We start from the raw sequence: 17,305 nt of genomic DNA on the forward strand, positions 1-17,305 counted from the left end.
GATAAAAATAAACCGTAAATAAAAAACGACATGTTATGGTTTGCATTCCTTCCCTCTATCTGAACCGAACCGCGACTTTAAAACCCGAGGTGACCGTGAATTTTGGGTACCGTTACACCCCTGGTAGAATTAGAAGAGTTTTTGTGTAGAATTATGTTCTTACCACAGGGATATGAAGTTTGCTCAGCGGTTTGCCATCCAACAGGTAGGAGCCCGTGTACGTCACGTATTCTGCGTAGCACTGGGGAGCCTGCGGTGTTATATAGCACAGGATTTTCCGCTTTTCTTCGATCTTTTTTCGGATCTGCAGGTATTCGAAGTACGGGTTGGAGCGGTCGCTGTGGTACGGCTCAATGTCATCCAGCTTGATAGCGTTGACTATGACAGCTAACGTCTGCTGTATCATCTCCCGGGTTTGCTGCATCGCCGTGTTGACGAGCTGAACCTGTACCTGTTGCTGACCCGATTTCTGGAACTTCCTTTTCCGAGGATGTTGTGTCTGCCCGTCCTCCTCCTCGGCACGACCTTTAGTTTTGGTGACGAGAACAGGAGTCGACGCCTGAGCAGTGATGGTGCTGATGGGCTCCTTTTCTTTCTCCTTTTCCCCGGAGGTGAGAGAGGACTGAGAAATAGTGGTGACGTTCGTGGTGACGGGAGAGGAGGTCGTGGAAGACGAGACGCTCGTCGTGGTGATCTGCTTGCTCTGGTTGGCCAGCATCTGCGCTCGGTTGCGGGTCATCCGAGGAGCTATCTCCTCCACCTTTTTGGGGGCCTCGGGTGCTGGAGGTACAACCGGGAGCTTGACTGTTGTCTCAGACACTACTGATATTTGTGTGGTGCTAGACGATGTGATGGTCAAGACTGGAGCAGGAAGGCACGAGTTGCACGAGGTACCCAAGACGACCACGGGGTTGGGAGCAATTTGCTCAGATTTTAGAGGTGCCTGTGCTTCTGAACATGGCGTTATTGTAGGCAGGGTATCTGGTGCAGCATCTTTCGGTCTATATTCTTGGTCATTCTCTGCATCTACAGCTGAATAGATGTTGCCATCACCCTCATCCTGTTCTTCAAACATGTGCACATCTTCCTGTACTGTTTCTTTTACCGATGGAACGTCCTGGATGTTGTGCGGTTCTGGTTCAAGCTGGGATCCGTAACTCTCCTCGTGAGCAGCCGGCTCCAAATCCTGAGCAGGCTCGTGTGGAGAAACACCTGCAGGTGAGCATGGAGGTTTGGTCAAAGTGGGAAAACCGACATCCAACACCCCTAATTCTTTATTTGTTTCCAAAGGTCTTATTTGGACAGAAGGATGTTTGCTCTCCGGTATCTCCGGTGCAGTAACATCAGGCTCATGAATCTCTTTTTCTGTAAAGGGAAGATCTGGCAAAGAGAATGGACTCAGATCGTCTAGTTCATCAACTGTGCTAGGAAAGGGGTCAGCCCACTGAGACTCGCAGCTTACTGGTTGGGCAATACTGCTCTGAGGGTAACTGAGTGGTTCTTCTTGGTTCTCTTGTGCCACACATGACGGCTCATCGTCCATTTCATTCTCCTCAACATGTGGTTTGATATCCGTAAAGAAGGTTTCTAGTCGAGTCGAGGAGGGTGGCAAGAAGTTCGAATCCTCAGGCTCTGCTTCAGGTCTTGGTGATGAAGAGATGTCCTCTATGTTGTCCTTCGGGACCTCATAATGACTTTCTGAGATGTGTTGGTATGCCCTCGAGTATGTAGAATAAGGCGGAGTCATGGATGAATGCACAGGTATCGCGGTAGGAATAGGAGGCAGGTCACAATCGGAGTGCGAATACGGACTGCTAATCTTAGAAACCGCCGCTTCGACCTCTCTGTAACTTTCATGTGGTGATTTCATAAGACCGTCCGAGTTCCATGCTATCGACTGGTCACAGGAGTTCTCCATGATGCTGTCTTGAGGATGACTGGGTGTCAGGGGAAGGACTTCAGGATCTTGACGATCTAGAGATTCAGCCCAAGTCTTCATGACGGACTCTCCTAATCCGAGGGGATACGTGGGATCTTCTGTAGGCTGATTGGAAACGATCTGAGTTTCGGGGGTTTCCTCGGAATGTTCTTCCTCTTCATCCTCCTCCTCCTCCTCATCTTCCTCCTCCTCCTCCTCATCCTCCTCATCTTCATCCTGCTCCTCTTCAAGAGGCGGTAAATATTCGCAGCCGCTCACTGGGTCAGACGGCAACAAACTGGGTTCACTTTGATGTGGTTCGGACAAGTCATCGATGTCCATCGGAGGCAAAGCGGCAGGAGCTGGTGTTAGAGGAGCAGCGATGTCCAGACACTGAGGGTCAGGTCTATGGACAGGAGTTGAGGGCTTCATTAGATAACTGTACATGCTCTCTGGAGGGAGCTCACTGGCATCATTCCCAGAACTGGCTGCAGAAGCTCTATCGGGTGCAGGCTGTGCTGAATCAGGTCTCGGAGACAGCATGTTAATGTGAGGTGAGGGGTACGAAGATGAAATTCCATCGAGTCTCTCCACTGGTATTTTGTCTTCAGAAAGGTGCGAGGCAGAAGACTCAAATTCTTGAGGCGTGGTTTGCTGTCTAAGGAACTTGTCCACGTCTGTTTTGAACTCTTCTTCTAGAGGTCTTCTGACCTCAGAGGTAATGGACCTGCTCTCGAGGGGTAACTGCATGTTCTTCGCTGGTGTGATGCAGGTTCCTTCTGGGAAACCATGGGAGGAGTTCTGGGAGGTGTATCTGTCGAAGAATGTTGGAGAGCAGGCGTTCATTGACATCGTCATTGCAGAAGAGTTCTGACAGTCTAGTCCATCAAACATGATTTCCTGGTAGTCTTCTGTGCTGCAGGAAGGTGTTCGAGGAGTCTGCATGACTTCTTCATAGCTTGGGCATGAAATCACAGATGCAGGAGTGGGGACCCCTGTTGGTCTGTTCTGATCTGGTCGTGGAGAAGCAGGAAGATTCTCCTTCATCTGGTGGCCTGCTAGCCAGTCTTTGGAATTCTGGCTGTCCAATGGTTGTGATTTTCTATCAGGGGACATTATTTGGGACGGAAGGCTCACCTCTTTAAGTTTCTTGTCTTTCAGAGCGGAATCTAATGCTCCGGATTTTTTAGACGAGAGATCGCTACGGTTCTTTTTCAGATCCTCACTGGACTTGATTTTCTCTTTAAGCTTCGGATCTCCTGATTTATGCCTTAATTTCTCCATTTGTTTGATCTTCTCCTTGTATCTCTTATGCCGCTCTTCATTCTCCTGATCTTTTAAACTGAGCATTTTGCCGAAGCTGGTCAGTCTGAGATCTCCGTCCACCAGAAGCTTCTCACGCGGCCGACTGTCTTTCCGGGTGCTGTCTTTTGACTGGCTGAGCTTGTCGCTGTCACTGAGCTTATCCTTGGTCTTGTTATAATCCGTTCTATCTTTGTCTGTGATGTCCCTATTCCTGTCCTTGTTCTTGCCATCAAATTTGGGACTATCTTCTTTAGACTTGTCTTTTAAATTTGTGACTTGAGGACTTTCTTTCAGGCCAGATTTCAGCTCATCTTTGGTGAGACGGAAAGACCCGAAGCCGTCAGAATATTTGTGTTTCTCCTCCTTTACTTTTTCCTTATGCTTCTCTTTCTTCTTTTTGTCTTTGATCTTTTCACTCGTGATGATACTGTTTGTCTTGTCCTTTTTGGACATTTCCTTTTCGAACTCCAGAGTTTTGTCCAAGTCGTCCTCTCCGTCGCCTTTAGAGCCGTATGGGAACATATACGGATCGGCTTCCAGCGGCATGGGCTCTTTCTCAACAGGTAAGCTCTCTCTGCGGCCGAAGGACTCTCTAATCTCCTCGGACTTGTCCCTTTTATCTGCTTTTTCTTTCTTGCCTTTCTCCTTGTCTTTGTCGTGACTCTTTTTGGATGATGAGGAAGAAGAATGCCTGTGTCTTTCTTTCTCTCTAAATCTGTCCTGTGGATTGGAAATGGACAGCGACTCTCTTCGATCTTCTGTCATATCAGGCAAGGTGATATTGGAGGAGTCGTAGAAGCTGCTTGAAACCGGCTCGTGACCCCGGTCTGTGAAGCTGTCTGACGAGATCTCGCTGTTCTTATCATTGGAATCGTCTTTGTAATCGTTCATGGCCTCCTCCTCGAGCTTCTCGAGCAAGGATTTCTCGTTCTCGCCGCTGCCCTTAGAAGGTTTCCGATCTTTCAGGTGGTCCGGCTTATCTTTGTATTTGCTTTTGCTCTTCTCCTCGGCGAGCTCCCGCTTGTCTGTTGCTTTCTGACGGATTTTCTTTTCCTGATTCGAGTCCACAGATGCTCGGTCTTTGCGGTCCTTGTGTTTCGTATCGGTCGAGTCCTTGTCTTTCTTTTCTTTGTGTTTTTCCATGGAGCCTTTCCTTTCTTTTCCTGCATCGAACATCTTCTCTTTCTTTTTATCTTTATGCTCCTTGTCTTTCTTATTTTCTGTCGAGTGTTGTTTCCCCTCTCCGGAATACTTCCTGTGTTTATCTGTCAGCAAGTCCAAGTCGTCTCTATCGGGTGTGGAATCTTTACGGTGAGAGTCCATTAAGCCAAACGAATCGCTCAGTTTTGCCACGCCTCCGTTATAATTGTCGTTTTCGTCCTCACTCTCATCAGTGAATATATCCTCGATTTTATACCAGGTTTTCTCCCTCACCTTTTCAGGTTTCTTCTCTTCCTTTTTAAAGTCAAGAAAATCCTTTTCTCTGTCACCGTGTTTGTCTTGGAATATTTTTTCTTTCTTGTCTTTACACTGCACCTCAGATGACATCTTCCTCTCCTTGTCTTTGCTGTGAGAATCTTTGTGTTTATCTTTAGCTCCGTCTTTCTTGTCCTTGGAGCTCCTTTCGACGTCTTTATCTTTCGAAGTCCTGTCGACCGAGTTCTTCTCGGGTTTCTCCTGGTCCAGACTTCGATCTTTGGGCTTATCTTTGTACTTTTCGCCTTTTACCTTGTCTTTCTTCTCCACCCCATCTCCCTTCTTCTCCTTTTCTTTTCCGGAGTGGTTCCTCTCCCGGGGGTCTGACTTAGGAGTAGTTTCACACTCCGATTTGAAGAAAGTCTCGTTGCCGTACTCATCTCTCAGAATTTCCGTTTTGTTTTTGGAGTCTTTACGCTCCTTGGTGAACTCATAGGAATCTTTTCTGTCTCTGCTGCACTCAACGGACTCCTTTTCCTTTTTCTCTTTGATGACTCCGTCAGCTGACTCCTTTCGTTTCTTCTCCTTCTCGGAGTGACCGGAGTTCAGCTTTTGTTTGTCCGTCCAGTCTTTTTTCTTTTCGTTTCCTTTGTCGCTTCCTTTCTCTATAGATTCCCTCTCTTTCTTTTTGGAAGAGACGTCTTTCTCCAAGCGCTTGTCGCTGTGCTCCGACTTCTTGTCTTTCGCTTTGTTGTCCTTTTTCCGGTCCCTGTTTTCCTCTTTCATGGTTTCCACAATAAGCTTTACGGAGTTGTTATTGGCTTTGTACTCTTTCACAGGGGCGTCCCAGCTATCGTCTTCGTACAGCGAGCTGTCGGAGGAAAGATCCGATTGCCACCGATCGTGATCGGACGCGCTCATCTTGGTATCCTCTAAAAAAGGATTTTTCAGATCGTAGTCCTCGTAATCCGGTTCTTCCTTGATAGTTTTATCCTTTTTCGACTTTTCCTCTTTCGCGCTTTTGTCTTTTTCCGATTTGAAATGCTTCTCCTCTCTCTGCTCTCCCTTTTTTTCTGCTTTCAGAGACTTATCTTTGGACTTTTTCTTTTTATCCTCTTTATGGGATTTCTGTTTTTCCTCCTTCGGCTTGTCTTTGTCTTTCGTGCTTTTCTCCTTTTCCATTTTTAAAGATTTGTCCTTCTCATCTTTACTCGCTCGGTCTTTGTTCGACTCCTTGGTTTTCTTGGATTTCTCGTCTTTGGAAACCCTTTGAACATCTTTTCCTGCCCAGTCTTTATCCTCTATTTTCACTTTTGACAGTCGGTCCTCTTTCTTAAAATGATCCTTGTCGTGTTTGGAGAGTTTGACTTTGCTTTCGGACGGCGACTCTTGCCGCGAATCGTCGAAGTCGAAGGAAATGCTTTTGACGAATTTTTCGTTCATGTCTTGATTCAACACTAAGGTCGCCACCTTCTCTTTTTCTTTGTTTTTGTGTTTGTGTTTTACTTTGTGTTTCTTCAACACCTTTCCATCTTTGTCCGTTTTACATGCGGCCCCGTCCGCGTTCTTATAAAAGTCCGAGCTCTTTTTGTCGAGCGCGCTGCTGCCGTGTGTGTTGTTTTTCTTCTTCTCCTGCGGTTTCTTCTTCACCTGTTTTATAGACTCCACGCTCGAGTCTGCGGAGGAATAGTCCGATTCGCTGGAAAGCCTCGTCCTGACCGAGTCGGACAGGGAGCTGACGTCAGACCACGCCGGGGAGGACACGGTCTTCCAACCGTCTGTCCGCCACTGTTTCGGGTGCTGCTCTGCCAGAGATTGTGTAAGCTTCTGAGAGCCCAAGCTTCCATGAGAAGACGAGGATGAAGACACCGACAGCGAGCTGAACACACTGGAATCTTTAAGGCTCAGGGTTGAAGAATCCTTCACGCAGTTCGAAACTGGCATCGAGCACTTATCGTCCTCGCTTTCCATATCGCCGGTCTCAGAGTCCGAGGTGCAGAACTTGTCATTCACTTTGCCGAAGCGCACCTCCTTACTGGCGTTGTTTTTCGTCTCCTTCTTCCTCTTCTTCTTGACTTTGCTTTTGTCTTTCTGCTGCTTGGAGCACAGAGCGTTCGAGTCTCTGCTCTTGGTGTTGCTCTGAATGGCAGATTGCCTCGGCGTGGGCGTCGGCGTGAAACACAACGTCCGGTCGTCGTCGTCCGAGCTGTTGCTGTCCGACAGTATCCGACGCACGGGCTTCTTTGGTGTGAGCGAGTTGCTTTTGGAATAGGTTTTAACCTCCATCTTGGGTATGGAGATGAAGCTGTTGGTCTTGCTGACCGGATCCTTGCGGAAATCCTTTTTGAGAAGGTGCTTGTCGTCCACGGGCGGGACGCGCTCCTCCTCGTCGTCCTCGTCGAACTCGTACTCGTCCTTCACCGGTGTGGTGGCGGACTTGGGTGGGTCCAGGGGCTTTCCTTTCAGCTTTAAACCTTTCTCAAACTCCGAATCGGTGTTATTGCCGTCAACGGAGCTGGAAGGGGCAAACGATGGAGCGTCCTCCTCTTCTGAAGAGTCTGCCGCAACAAATGATAAAAATGATTAGAGAAAACGTAGATGTTTTTTTGTAAAGAATTTGTATAAATCATATATCTCACACACCTGACGAGCTCTCGCTAGACGTATAAGTGCCTTTTCCGAGCAACAGATTCAGCATGGTTGGGGAGTTTGCGACCTTGAGTGGCGTTTCTCCTCTTCGGTTGCTTTGACAAGGATCCCCTCCATACCGCAAAAGTAACTTCACCACCTGGAAAACACAAAACCATAAAAATAAATAAAAAGAAGCCTGAAAGAAATGCAGTCCAGTGTGACTCACTGGGGGTGTAAAGGTGCACGTATTTGTACCGAATTCTTTCGATACAGTGCTTTTTTTTATTATTATTAAACGTGAGAAAACACAATGCCAGGGGTATTGAAAAGAAAGAAAAAACATTTGTAGTGCGAGGTTGAAGTCAAGATTTGGTTTTGCGCACGTGCGAAATCGCTGACGTTTCCGTTTTTTTTTACGAGCGTCTAGCTATGGATTCTTTAGCGTTTTATGTCTTGAAAGATTTCTCTTATAAAGAGAAAATCCTGACAGTTCGGCATGTCGTGGGAGTGAATGAATGAAAGATGGGAAAAATTAAGACATTTGTTAAAAGTCTGCTGAAATAAATAGAACAGTTAAGTAAAACCTCTAATCATTAAATTCGAGACACACATCTTTCACTTTGCACTGTACTGTATATGGTTGGAATGACAATAAAGCCTACTAGACACACATGTTTACACATCTGTATTACACTACTGGGGTCTAACAAATGTAAACTTTTTTTTTTTTTACTTATTTAATTAGTGCCAATTTAATCAATTACTCACTTTAATCAATATAATTATTAAAATAACATACATTGCACTAATTTGATTTAGTACTTTTTATTTTTAAATATATATTTTTTTATTTACACCAAGCAGGCTTTTTTAGTGTTCGACAAAATGCAAACTGTTCACAAATGTTACAAATAATAATAAAACAAACACAATCAAATTTCATGTTTTGCATTTCCCCTAACTGTTGTAACCGAACCGTGACTTAAAAAACGAGATACGTACTGAAGCGTGAATTTAGTGTACCGTTAAACCCCTGTGCATTCACGCTTTTAAAAAGAAAAAAGGTCTCACTTTGAAATGGCCGTTGTTGGACGCGTCGTGTAGAGGCGTATCATCATCCAGGCCCTTGGTATTGACCTCGGCTCCGGCTGCCAGCAGCTGCTTGGCCACTTCGTAATACCCTCTGTTGCACGCTTCGTGCAGTGCGGTCCAGCCTGGAAGACACAATGAAGAAAAGAGTATTAAAAAATAAATTATAATATATATATATATATATATATATATATATATATATATATATATATATATATATATATATATATATATATATATACACACACACACACACACATACACACACACACACACACATATATACACACACACACACACACACACATTATATATATATATTAGTAGACGTGCGTGTATTATACACAAATTCAGAGACTAAGGTTCGCAGATTAAACTCCTCACCTGCAAAGTCTTTTACATTCACATCAGCTCCCTCGCTGATGAGCTCCTTGATGCGGCGCACTTCTCCGCGGATGGCTGCCCGGTGCAGCCGTGTTTCGCCCCTCTCGTTCCGCTTATTTACTTTGTCTTTGGTTTTTGAGGCAGAGTTTGGTGTTCCCTTCTGACCCAGATTCGACTGCGACTGATGCTTTGGTGTTGTGTCTAAAAAAAAGAAATAAAAAACGAAAAGAACCGTAATTTTTACACACACACACACACACACACACACACACACACACACACACACACACACACACAGTAACAAGTAAAATAAAACGTTGCTAAAAAATGACATGACCCACATCCGCCTCCGGGTGGCGCTCTTGTTCAACAAAGAGGACAGCTGCAACTGTTTTGTTACAGTTAACGGTTTATAAGAGGGGTTTTTTTGTACAGTATCCTGCGGAACGTCATTTATAATTATAATCTGTTTTGTACTAGAGGCAGAAAAACGGCTGGAAGTAGAAACTGGTTAAAACACAATGCAGTTTTTTTTTTCTTCACTCAGCAACTTCAGTGCATGTGAAGTATTTGAAATATTCACATCAAGGACTTTCTCCTTCATATTAAATACAAGCTGTCCGGTACATGAAGAAAAAAAAAAAACGCTTGCTAAAGGAATGCTAAAGGAATGTGGTATGTACACATTTCTGCGATGTAATAATGGGAATCGATGAGGGATTTCTCGTTAAATGAATTCTAGTTAAGTAGCGCGGTGTGTGTTATAATGAAGCATAGCACGAGAGTGTGCATCGAGGACAGCGAGAGACTTGTTGGGGGGCTCGTGAGACGTGGCGTTCATGACAAGCACGCACCTGGACTGTTTACTGACTCCTCCGCCGTCATCTGCATAAGAAGAGCCACCTGCTGCCGCTCCGACAGTGGGTACCCAGCTCGGATTCCTGGCATGCCCATCCCGAACGGCAAGCTCGACTTCCTGGTGTTGGTAGGCTCCTTTTTAATGCGCTTCCGCTCCGGACCTTGCTTCTCTATGTGTGGGAGGAAGGGGGGGAGAACGGCTGTGTTAGACCAGAAGAACCGCCTCAATGTTCAGACCCAGCGATCTACTTGTTCGTGTTTGTTCTTTGGGGTTGTTTGTCCTGCTTGGAGAACACAAACATACTTCACAAACTGAGGAACTATTTTTACTGAAATATCACGGTAATCAAATTCAAGTCAGAGTGAAGGTTCGTGCATATGGAATTGCACATCTTCACCTTTAGACAGCCAACAAGAGCTTTACGTGTTTGTGTTTTTTTTTAAATCATAACGTATACAACTTTCGCCTACAACCTTCATCGGAAGTGCTTTGGATGAGAGCGCGATAACGTGACCTCCTCCGGATGTTTCAAAAAACGACCTAAACCTTCACAAGATACTTGTGAAAGTGAAATGAAACCCTGCACTCCCAGGTGAATTCCCTTGTCTGCCCTGAAAAGTCTGAGAGACTGCAGCAGCAGCAGCAGCAGCAGAAGAGCAGGATTATCCAGAATCCCCATGGGGAGGGGAGGGGCACTTAGCATGTGTGTGTATGTGTATATGTGTGCCAGTGTCTTTCTATTAGGGTGTGACTTGGCAGGCTGACAGCAATTACAAAATTACTGGTGTTGGTTTCTGCATGGCTAAGGCAAGGTCACTGCATGAATGAGGAGCCAGACAAAAGCAGCTGCACTTCAAAAGACACGCCTGTCAATTATTTTCTGCATCTGGGTGTAAACATATCTGCCCCCACAAGGCACCAGGACAGTCCATTATACTGCCCTGACCCAAACTATCAGCTTACAGTAACAAGCAGGGAGACGGCACTGAAAAAGCCTATGCCTCACAATAATCAACACGACCTAACACCACACACACACACACACACACACACACACACACACACACACACACACACACACACACACACACACACACACACACACACACACACACACACACACACCTGTAATAAAAACAAACGAGCTACACCAGATGCCATCATCTAGATTCGGTGCGCGTCTAATCTACGGAAGATCTACGAGCACGGGGGCTGTTGTTTTTTAATGCACTGATTTGCTCAAGGTCACAAATATAATTTATACGGAGAGGAAGCGAGGCAGCAGAAAAAACTTCCTGTCACACACACAACTCTTTCCAGGGATTGCTTTTCCACAGTCAAATCTGATGAACTCTCGCCAACATCTGCAAACGATTACACTTAATGTAACCCCCCCCCCCACACACACACACACCCCCGATCCCCCCACCCACCCGCCGAACCGCCCGTTTGCATTCTCACACACATCTGCTGCTTAGAAACATTCCTGCAATTCAAACTCGAACTGCAGGAGCCGCAGAAGCAGTCTAAACATGTTTTTTTTTCCATGGTGGGAAGGAAAAAAAGAAAAAAAAAAAAAAAAGCAGAGTTTAGCTGTCGCAGCCTTCGCCGTGTGAGCATTATAACAGGACTACGATTAGAGCGTACTCGCTCGCTGCGGCTGCTCGGGGTCTCAAACTAGGCTCGTCGAATGCTAACAGATACCGCTAGTGTTTACGGAGTTCCAGCATGACAGCGCGCCTGTGCACAAAGCCAGCTCCATTAAGATATGGGTTGGAGTGAAAAATCTCATGCGGTACAGTTCTGAATGTGAACGCTGACTGCACCCCAGGCCTCCTCACCTCATCTTCATCATCAGTACCTGACCTTACTAACACCCTTGCAGCCCTACAAAATCTAACAGAACATCTTCCCAGAATAGTGGACATCATCATAACAGAAAATGAGGACATGTGGAATGGGATGCTCAAAGGTTTAGGTGTCCAGAAAATTTTGTCTCTATACTGTAAAGTGTGTATTGGAGAAAGATAGAAATGTATTATTTTTGTTTTTTCTCTAGAAATGCTGCAGAATAACAAATGCCACGTCCTAATAACAGAACTATTCAGTCTAATCAAATAAACAGTAGCTGGCAAAAAAAACAAAAACTAAATAAAAAAAAAACATAAAAGCTCCCACGGGAGAGGTTTTAACATCGGCGGTAAAGTACTCGAGTTCAGCAGCTTTAAATAACCGTTAATAGTCTACAGAAAAAAAGCCAAAGATTCATCTGATGGATGAACATGAGCCTGAAACGATTCATCACAGATGCCTGTGTTTACAACATGACAAAAACTACCCCCCCATCCCCTTTATTTGTGTCAAAATACACACCCAGAGCATGAGATAAGTACAAGAAAAACTTGAAATATGAGCTGAGAAGAAGACAGACAATGGCTTATGCAACGATGTGTGAATGGGAATGTGTGGGCTGCTGCTTTCCATAGTTAAAAAAATAAAATAAATGTAAAAAAAAGGACAAAAAAAAAAAAAAACCCTGCCATGGTGAAAGTAGATAAACTCGTTTCTGTCGATGTAGTCTGGGTAGCAAAGCTGCCGGACGGGTAACGTTTACGAGCGAAAAAAAAAACCCATCAACGACTACGAGCTTGCTTTTTCTCCAGGTAAAAGCTGGCTGATTACATGCGAAGCGAAAAACAACGAGGCCCTATTTAGACCGGATTAGGTTTTCAGATTAGTGGGTCTGCATAGTGCTGTGGTGAGAAGATCTGTTCATCCATAAATCTTCTAAGTTACCTTCTAAGTGTGTCCTATATTTATTTATTTATTTATTTATTTATTTATTTCCCCCCTCCCACTCTGGACTGATTCAAATGAAAATATAAATGATGGGTGCTGTGTTGTGTTTCTGAGAGCTGTAGAGAATCTGGGTCAGTTGAGAGGGTGGGGACTTGCCGCTGAGGGGACTTTCCCATTACCAGGGACATGAAGCACGACGTCTGTTACTGTACTACGACATTCACATTTACGAACGCCTCGTGCACGCATGCACACATACACACAAACACACACACACACTCAAACACCACTGGCTGATTAAGTCCTGCCGGGTATCTACACAGAGGAGCATGAGAGTTCAGGAGGGAAAAAAACAGAGGAGAAATGGGGAGGGGACAACGACAATGACAACAAAGACATTGCTCTAAATCTGAACGCACGGTCCTGACTGTCCTGCATAGGACTTATATAACTCTCTCTCTGGGATCTTTATGTAAGAAGTGTGTGTTATGGAAAACATGTGAGGGGAAAAAAAAAGAAAAAAAAGAAAAAGAAAGTGAAAGAGACAAATGAGATGATATAGAATAAGCGAGATAGAGACACACACACACACACACACACACACACACACACACACACACACACACACACACACAAAACGGAGTAAGAATTAGAGAGACAGACTCCTTTTGAGCTGCCCAGAGAAAACAGGAAATGAAGGCTGAAGAGACAGGAAGTGCCCACAGGATGTTATGTCACTGCTTTTTTGTGCTTTACATGAAAAAAATGCATTGACAGAATAGAAGAAAAGAGGCAAGGGAAAAAATATACTACAAGCCGTTATGAGAGAAGAAACTCATGAGCAGACCATCATCATGCAAACAAAAACAGGCCTGTACTGTATATCTGCAATCTTCAAAAGCGTGCACACACACACACACACACACACACACACACACACACACACACACACACACACACACACACACACACACACACACACACACACACACACACACACACACACACACACACACACACACACACACACCTCGGATGTCCAAAGAGTACACTAGGCTCCTGGACATGCAGGAATTCGAAATCGACCTGGGCTCTGTTCTTATAGAGTAATGCTTAGGGGGAGAGTGCACTGCTACACACACACACACACAAACGTGGAGCTACAGGCACACACTGTACCAGCAGATACATCTGGTAAGCATCCAAGCTTGAAGCCAATTGTTTGTTTTTTTTGTGTTTATGTGTGTGTGTGCCATCGTTTCTGCCTGGCAGTGTTGGTGTGCATAGCAGTGAAGTGATGAATATTAGTAGCTCTGATAAACCCACCCACTCGTTCCAGCCTGAGTGAGAACATGCACTACATTTTTCCTCAAAAAACACTTTCTCCTGCAGGAGGTTCAGGAAGGAGAGAAACTGCAAGCTAACTGCAGCAAGGAACTGGATTTTGTCCCATACATTATAAAACAGAAAAGTGTGTGACATGGGATCCGAGAGCACAGACTTTCAGGAACAGGTGGAGAAAAACGTACAGGAAGAGAGAAAGAGCGAGAGCAGGGGATAAGGGGGAAGAAATTTAATATTCTGCAGGACTCTTTATAGAAGCACATGAGAAAAAGAAAGTGGCAGAAAAAAAAAACCAACACTGCTGCAAAATACCAGCTAGATGAATTATGCATCTCAAATGGAGTCTTCCAAAAAAAATGAAAGCGAGCAGAGCGTGAGCTGAGCCAGCACGAGACTAGGGGTGCCTCTACCCTTCGCTCCCACACTTTTATTTGTTTGTGGGGACCAGGTGCGACTCGTATTTTATGGTTTTGCTGCTTCTGTCCTACATAAATCTGGTTTCATAAGAATTACACCAGTTGCATAAGAAACTAGATACCTGAATTTGTGCAAGAACTCAACTCATGGGCAGCTATAAGTGCACACACACACACACACACACACAATGCACTGTGAATAAACAAACATGAATGGTTCTGGGATTGTTCCTTGACGGGTGAAGGGCGCGGCGCTGATCGCAGCAGCTCATTACATAATAAAAGCACGGAGGCGTCTCGCCTCTCCTGGTGCTCCGTGGTGCTTTGCAGCTAATGGCTTCGTCGCAGCTTCAAACGACTTTCCAAGCACATCTATTGTGCGCTTTATCTGGTTCTCGCTCGCTCTCATAATTAAGCTCAATGAAAATGTTCCTGCCTCGGTGATCTATTTGTAATAAGTCAGTGGTGCGTGTGTGTGTGTGTGTGTGTGAATAAAGCAAAAAGGTAACTGGCCTGAACTGGCATATATTCCACAAACAAGAGGAAGCAAAAGAAAAGGTAAACAAAACCACACAAATTTCACAAGTCAAAGCATTGAAATGGAGCGGAGAAAAAAGAATAGAGCCGAATATTAAAAAAAATATACATCTACAGGGGTCTGACAATGACTTGGCATAAAAAAAATCGACCAAAGCAGAAAGCCTGGTCTGAGCTGTGCACCCGAACGTACACGGTTACACAACACACACACATGCACGCACACACACACACACGATCGCCTGCAACAAGACAGGAATACCTGGAAAAAAAATTCTGCTCCTGAAAACAGGAAAAGATGGCTGACAACCAGAACGATGGCTTGTAAATGATGATGAAACGTTGCCCGACCGACACACACACACACACGCGCTAATGGGGTGAACACAAAATACGGATGTGTGTAATAGAGCACAATAACCTGATCAGAAAGGAGAAAGGAAGCGAGAGACATGCAGCAGGCCGGTGGGAAGATGGAGGCCCTCCACCCCTGGAGAGTTAGCATCACAATAGCCACTATAGGCATTGTTTAAATGGGGTGAGAGAAAGGGAAAGATTTCACGCCTAACGGCTGGAGGAAAAAAAAAAAAAAAAAAAAACGGAGGGGGGTGGTTGGGGGTCCGGGGTTAACGACCCAGGAACTGTTACTGAAACGCACACAAGCACTCTGACTTTACACACACGAGCACTTCATATACTGCTGTTTTTTTGTGGCTAGAGCGATCGCCAGAATGATAAATCAGTGTAGAACACACACTTCTCACAAGACACAGATAAATAGCACAGAATCGTGTTTAACCCAAACCCATTTCATTAATAAAGATGACTGAAATGTATAACAAACAATTATAAGCCTCATCCTCCAAGCTGAACGCAGCGCACGCACACACTTACCTAAAAGCATTCCCAGGCCATCGTGCCCAATAATTCCGTGTTTTCTGCAGCCATGTTTAAGTTCTCAAGCTTCCAAAGGTCCGTTTCAGCATAAACACAAGAACTGCATGCAGCACCTTTCCAAAACCTTTCATCATGTTACCCATAATCCCCCAGCTCAGTTTAAAGGCCTTGGCCCTGCCTCCTTACCTGAGTCTGAGTCTTTCTGGTCTCCATTGGCTCCAATGGTGAAGGGAAGCTTTCTCTTAGGAGCCTTCTCTTTCATATCTTTGATGCCATCGCCGCGGTCCAATTTAGGAGTCTTGTTTGACGAGCCTTTATCTTTATCCTGGAGACGCAAGACAAAAAAAAAGCAAAAAAATTACCTCTTTTTAATAACACATTCAGGTTAATTTTGAGCCAATCAGCAAGGTTTTAAAGAGTATTACATTAATACCAATATTATTATTTCAATATGGAACAATAAAATACTGCACCTATTGCTCAGTAATATCTATATATACACCATATAGCCGAAGGTTTTGGGACACCCGACTGTGCTTCTTCTCAAGACCTGTTAGCAGTGAGTTAGGGAGGTAGCAGGCCATTGGACTTTGAAGCAACCTTTAGTTGTATGAATGAGATAAATGTAAGTCGCTCTGGATTCTGCCAAAATGCTGTAAATGTAAAGTTAAAGGATGCCTTTGTGAGTAGACACCTAAACATGAGATTGTGCACTCAATCTAGTTCCACATTTAGCCTCAATTTGCTGCTATAAGAAGATCCACTCTTCCTAGAAGAAGTTCTACTAGATTTTGAGGAGACTCATTCAGCCACAAGGGTGTTAGTAAAGTCAGGTACTGATGGAAGTGAGGTGAGGAGGCCTGTGATGGAGTGCCCATTCATCCCAAAAGTGTTCAATAGGTTTTGAGATCTATAGATCTTCATGGACCTGGCTTTGTGCACAAATGCATTGTGATGCTGGAACAGGTTTGGGTCTCGTAGGTCAAGTGAATGTGCCTCCAACTTGGTGGAATGATCACATACGAGTGTAAAATTCAGGTGTCCCAATACTTTTGTCCATATGGTGTATTATTCGTTTGCAGTCTTGCACAGCAAAAGCGATACCGGAAGTCATATCGATACCTGCAGCGGTGCACGCTTGGGTGCTGCTCGACCTTCAAAACTATGTGAAAGCGCTGAGTGCCGCACACGTCCGCGTTTGATGTGTGTGTGTGTGTGTGTGTGTGTGTGTGTGCGCTGTGTTGCTGCTGCTATAAAATGGACTTGTCTGTAAAACCTGAGGTGGTTGATGTGCGCGTTGGCGTATAGCTGTACTCAACTTTATATTGAACATGTGTTGTGCCTTTCCGATGCACTAACTATGCATCTGCTACGGCCTGCACCCGAAATCATAGCAGAGCAGAAAGTGCCGAGAGATTATGATGATGTGCATGCACACAAAATCTTTTCTTTTACAGATCTTCTCACAGGCGTCCCTTTAGGAAGTAGGACATCATTAATAACCCTAATGGTGATTCCGGCGTTTGCCTCGAACCGTTGTGTGCGTGTACACACCCGCAGATATCGAATCACCCAATCATGTGCCAGCAGCACGGTGCAGGTCAAGAACTTCAGGTCATTTTCACCTCTTGCATTAGAAAAGCTGGTTTGGGTTTTAAAAAGTGCTGAGCACTAAAGTTTACAAAGAATGATGCAGAAAACATTCTG

The 17,305-nt window shown here is 44.8% G+C and overlaps 1 protein-coding gene across 1 annotated transcript in view; it reads right to left on the reverse strand.

The window, feature by feature from the left end:
* The window catches only part of ankrd11 (ankyrin repeat domain 11), a 102,707-nt gene that overhangs the window by 6,219 nt on the left and 79,183 nt on the right, over positions 1-17,305 (reverse strand). The window contains exons 4-9 of the mRNA XM_083550092.1: positions 15,785-15,923; positions 9,601-9,774; positions 8,747-8,947; positions 8,342-8,484; positions 7,283-7,427; positions 164-7,197 (exon numbers count right to left, since the gene is read on the reverse strand). Of these exons, the coding sequence (XP_083406218.1) occupies positions 164-7,197; positions 7,283-7,427; positions 8,342-8,484; positions 8,747-8,947; positions 9,601-9,774; positions 15,785-15,923 (7,836 nt within the window). The remainder of the gene's footprint in view (positions 1-163; positions 7,198-7,282; positions 7,428-8,341; positions 8,485-8,746; positions 8,948-9,600; positions 9,775-15,784; positions 15,924-17,305) is intronic.

The sequence above is a fragment of the Silurus aristotelis genome (genome assembly GCF_946808225.1).
Source record: "Silurus aristotelis genome assembly, chromosome: 9".
NCBI classification, from domain to species: domain Eukaryota; kingdom Metazoa; phylum Chordata; class Actinopteri; order Siluriformes; family Siluridae; genus Silurus; species Silurus aristotelis.